General features: G+C 33.6%; 1 protein-coding gene across 1 annotated transcript in view; it reads left to right on the top strand.

Moving 5' to 3' along the window:
• LOC111088788 overlaps positions 1–3309 on the top strand; it is a 74398-nt gene that overhangs the window by 67406 nt on the left and 3683 nt on the right. Inside the window, exon 3 of the mRNA XM_022399767.1 lies at positions 2426–2499. Coding sequence (XP_022255475.1) covers positions 2426–2499 — 74 coding nt within the window. The remainder of the gene's footprint in view (positions 1–2425; positions 2500–3309) is intronic.

Here is a 3309-nt window from a genome sequence, read left to right as displayed (position 1 = left end):
GTACTTGTATATTGCTGTACCTATACTGTTACCTAGTACCTTGGTAAGTTTTACATGTCTGTATTAATGTACTTTGTATATTCGTCTCTACATAACTGTTACCTGTACCTTGGAAGTTTTACATGTCTGTATTAATGTACTTTGTATATGCTCTACATCTGTTACCTGTACCTTGGTAAGTTTTACATGTCTGTATTAATGTACTTTGTATATGCTCTACATCTGTTACCTGTACCTTGGTAAGTTTTACATGTCTGTATTAATGTACTTTGTATATGCTCTACATCTGTTACCTGTACCTTCATTATGTTCGCTATCCTCTACTTTGTATGCTTTAAGTATAGTTTACATAATCTCCGTTTTCTATACTTTGTCTGTGTTATACGATCTCTGTTTTATATATTTTAGTATGTTCTATACTTTGTTTCCTGTAAATCTGAGTGTGTTGTATCGTTTTTGTTTTCAATACTTTAGGTGTGTTATATAATCTTCATTTTCTATAATTTGTGTGTGTTGTATAGCCTTTAGTTTCTATACTTTGGATGTTTTCTATGTTTTGGATGTATTCTATAACATTTGTTTTCTACACTTTGAGTATGTTGCGTAATCTCTGTTTTCTATGTTTTGGGTCTGTAGCATTTGTTTTCTACACTTTGAGTATGTTGTCTTTCTTTGGGTGTATTCTATAAACTTTGTTTTCTGTATTTTCGATTTATTCCATAATCTTTCTTTCCTGTGCATAAAGTATGTTATATAACTTTTGATCTTCTGAGTTCTAAGATTTAAGACTTCTAAGACTTACGTTGAATATACATGACCTTTTACATCTGCAGTCTATATTTGTTCTAAACCGCTAGGTTGTATCATATCAAACGCATACTGGGAACATTCTTTCTCTCTGCGTGAGTTGAAGTAGCTGATATGGTCATGGTATCAATATACAGCTTCAACTAACATCCTGTTCTCAAAAACACCAAGAGTCTATGGTCCACAGGACATCACCGCTAAAATAACTGAGGCTTACCCTACACGAGTGCACCACTTGTATGAAGGAATTTTCGTTTCATACAGCTTACCTAGTCAGGTTGGTATCAATTTATGTCGACACTCCAAAAAATTCTCAATCCTTCAAGCTGGCTAACCTTAAAAAAAAGTCACTTAAATTATATACAGAAAACTAGCATGCTCAGCGTGCATTCCAGACGTTCCTTGCTAGGAGTTTAGAAAACGCGTAATCTCACGGCTGGAGAACACAATTTGAAATGATTAATTTCGGAAGTGGGGAGGTAAAAGGTTGGGATGTTTTGATGCTCATTCCCTCTCCGGATTACTGTTAAAGGCATTTAGTACATTTTGTTTAATCCTCTTCCAGAGATATTTCAGGAAATAGATCCTAGCTCATTAGTGAAATTTAGTAAGGTAAATAAAAACACAAAATCTATATCGACGTTTAATACATTTAATATAGAATATATTCTCAGTAAAATAAACACAAATATCAACTATAAATTATTTGTGGGCCCGTTTCCAAAAATTGCTATCAACTGTAAAGAGACACCAAGGTTTAGGCATAGAAAGGAAACTAGTCAACATCATATACTGCATACGCAAATACTATCATCCGAATATCGGGATTGACTGTCACACTTATAGCTCCCATCCTCAACTTTAAGTGTGAAGCATATCGCAGATATAATCTTAGACTCTCTATCCGCAGCCGCCACGCTAGTCACTGAGTCACACCTCATACCAACTGTAACGACACACTGTTGACAATAAATAATACACTATACACGCTCTTCGCGAAAAATATATTTATATAATACTGGGCCAACAGTGTAAATAAAAATGTCTCAATAAACTGTTTGAATTATGTTACAATATTAAACAACACGATAATAAGTAACACACTAGTTGATGATAATCATCAACAATAACTTTGAAGCAAGTATATCATCTTTAAGTATGTATGTATGTATGCTCAAAATCAGAGGAAACCAGCTATGATTGTGTCAAAACTAATTTACATCAATTTTAGATACACTCTCGAATTACCAGTTCATCATTGTTACATTGTAAAATATTAAATACTAAAAAACGCAATCAAGTTTGGTACTCATTATCACGAAATACGTTGGCATAATTAACTATACATTAATAGTTGTCTGATTGTTATTAATATTTGATACGCTAATATTTTGTCATACATCATCTGAGAAGACAACATATCGCTTATACGTACTGTAAAGGCATCGTCCATGTAACTGTGTCTTACAGTTTAAACAATCAGAAATACACACACACTTACAAAAATGTTTGATAAACACCCCAAAATCTGTGAACGATAACTACATACTTTAAAGTGAAATTGAACTATTGTCTTTCTTTCTTCTTTTTTTTTATTTTAGTACTGGTTTCATTCCAGAAACTCAAAAACAAAAATAAAACAACAACGAAGGAGACGAGAAACAACGGAAATCAAACGGCGCAACGGAAAAAGTAAGTATTTTTTTCAAAATGAATCAAAATGTGTTATATACACATGATTTTCGCTGTATACAATTAGTTAGTTTGTGATGTTCGTACATCAGAATTGTAAATAAAAGCTTCTAAATATATACACTGCATTTACTCGTATCCAATTATGCAACAGCACAGATTTACAAATAAGTCCGCGCGCGTATTGTCTTTCTCCATGCGTGCGCGAGCTCTTCATAAGTAGGGGAGGGGTTTCGTCTATAATTGTGTTTCCATAAGCTCATTTATTTATTTGTAATTAAGCACAAAGCTACACAATGGGCTATCTGTGTTCTGCCCACCATGGGTATCGAAACCCAGATTCTAGCGTTGTAAGTCCGCAGACATACCGCTGTGCTACCAAGGGGCTCCATAAGCTCAATCTTTGGCGTTTACTGAAGTAGACTCGGGCTTAAGGAAATAACCTGTAAGTCATCTTCATTAGAGACTATAATAGCAGTAATGAGCAGAGACAGTAGGCACTTTTGTGAGACCAGCTACTATACTCACTTGTCATAACGACTTGAATCAGTGGGTTGACTAATGTGAGCCCTCCAAAACGTTAATGTTCAACATTGATTTATTTAAAGCAAAGCAGGTAGAAAATTCATAACTACCCATTTATAAATAATTTATACTTATGATCACGTTTTCTTAGGAAAAATGTAATATGTAACATACGATACAGACTTTTCAGTTGGAAGTTCTTTTTTTTAAAGTACAACTGACTGTAATATCATGCACACAGCTTTACATTTAAAGAAAAACTTTGAAAATCACAAAAAATGTTAC

Source organism: Limulus polyphemus, unplaced genomic scaffold (assembly GCF_000517525.1).
Source record: "Limulus polyphemus unplaced genomic scaffold, Limulus_polyphemus-2.1.2 Scaffold103, whole genome shotgun sequence".
Classification (NCBI taxonomy): Eukaryota; Metazoa; Arthropoda; class Merostomata; order Xiphosura; family Limulidae; genus Limulus; species Limulus polyphemus.
This window is presented reverse-complemented; position numbering and strand designations above follow the sequence as displayed.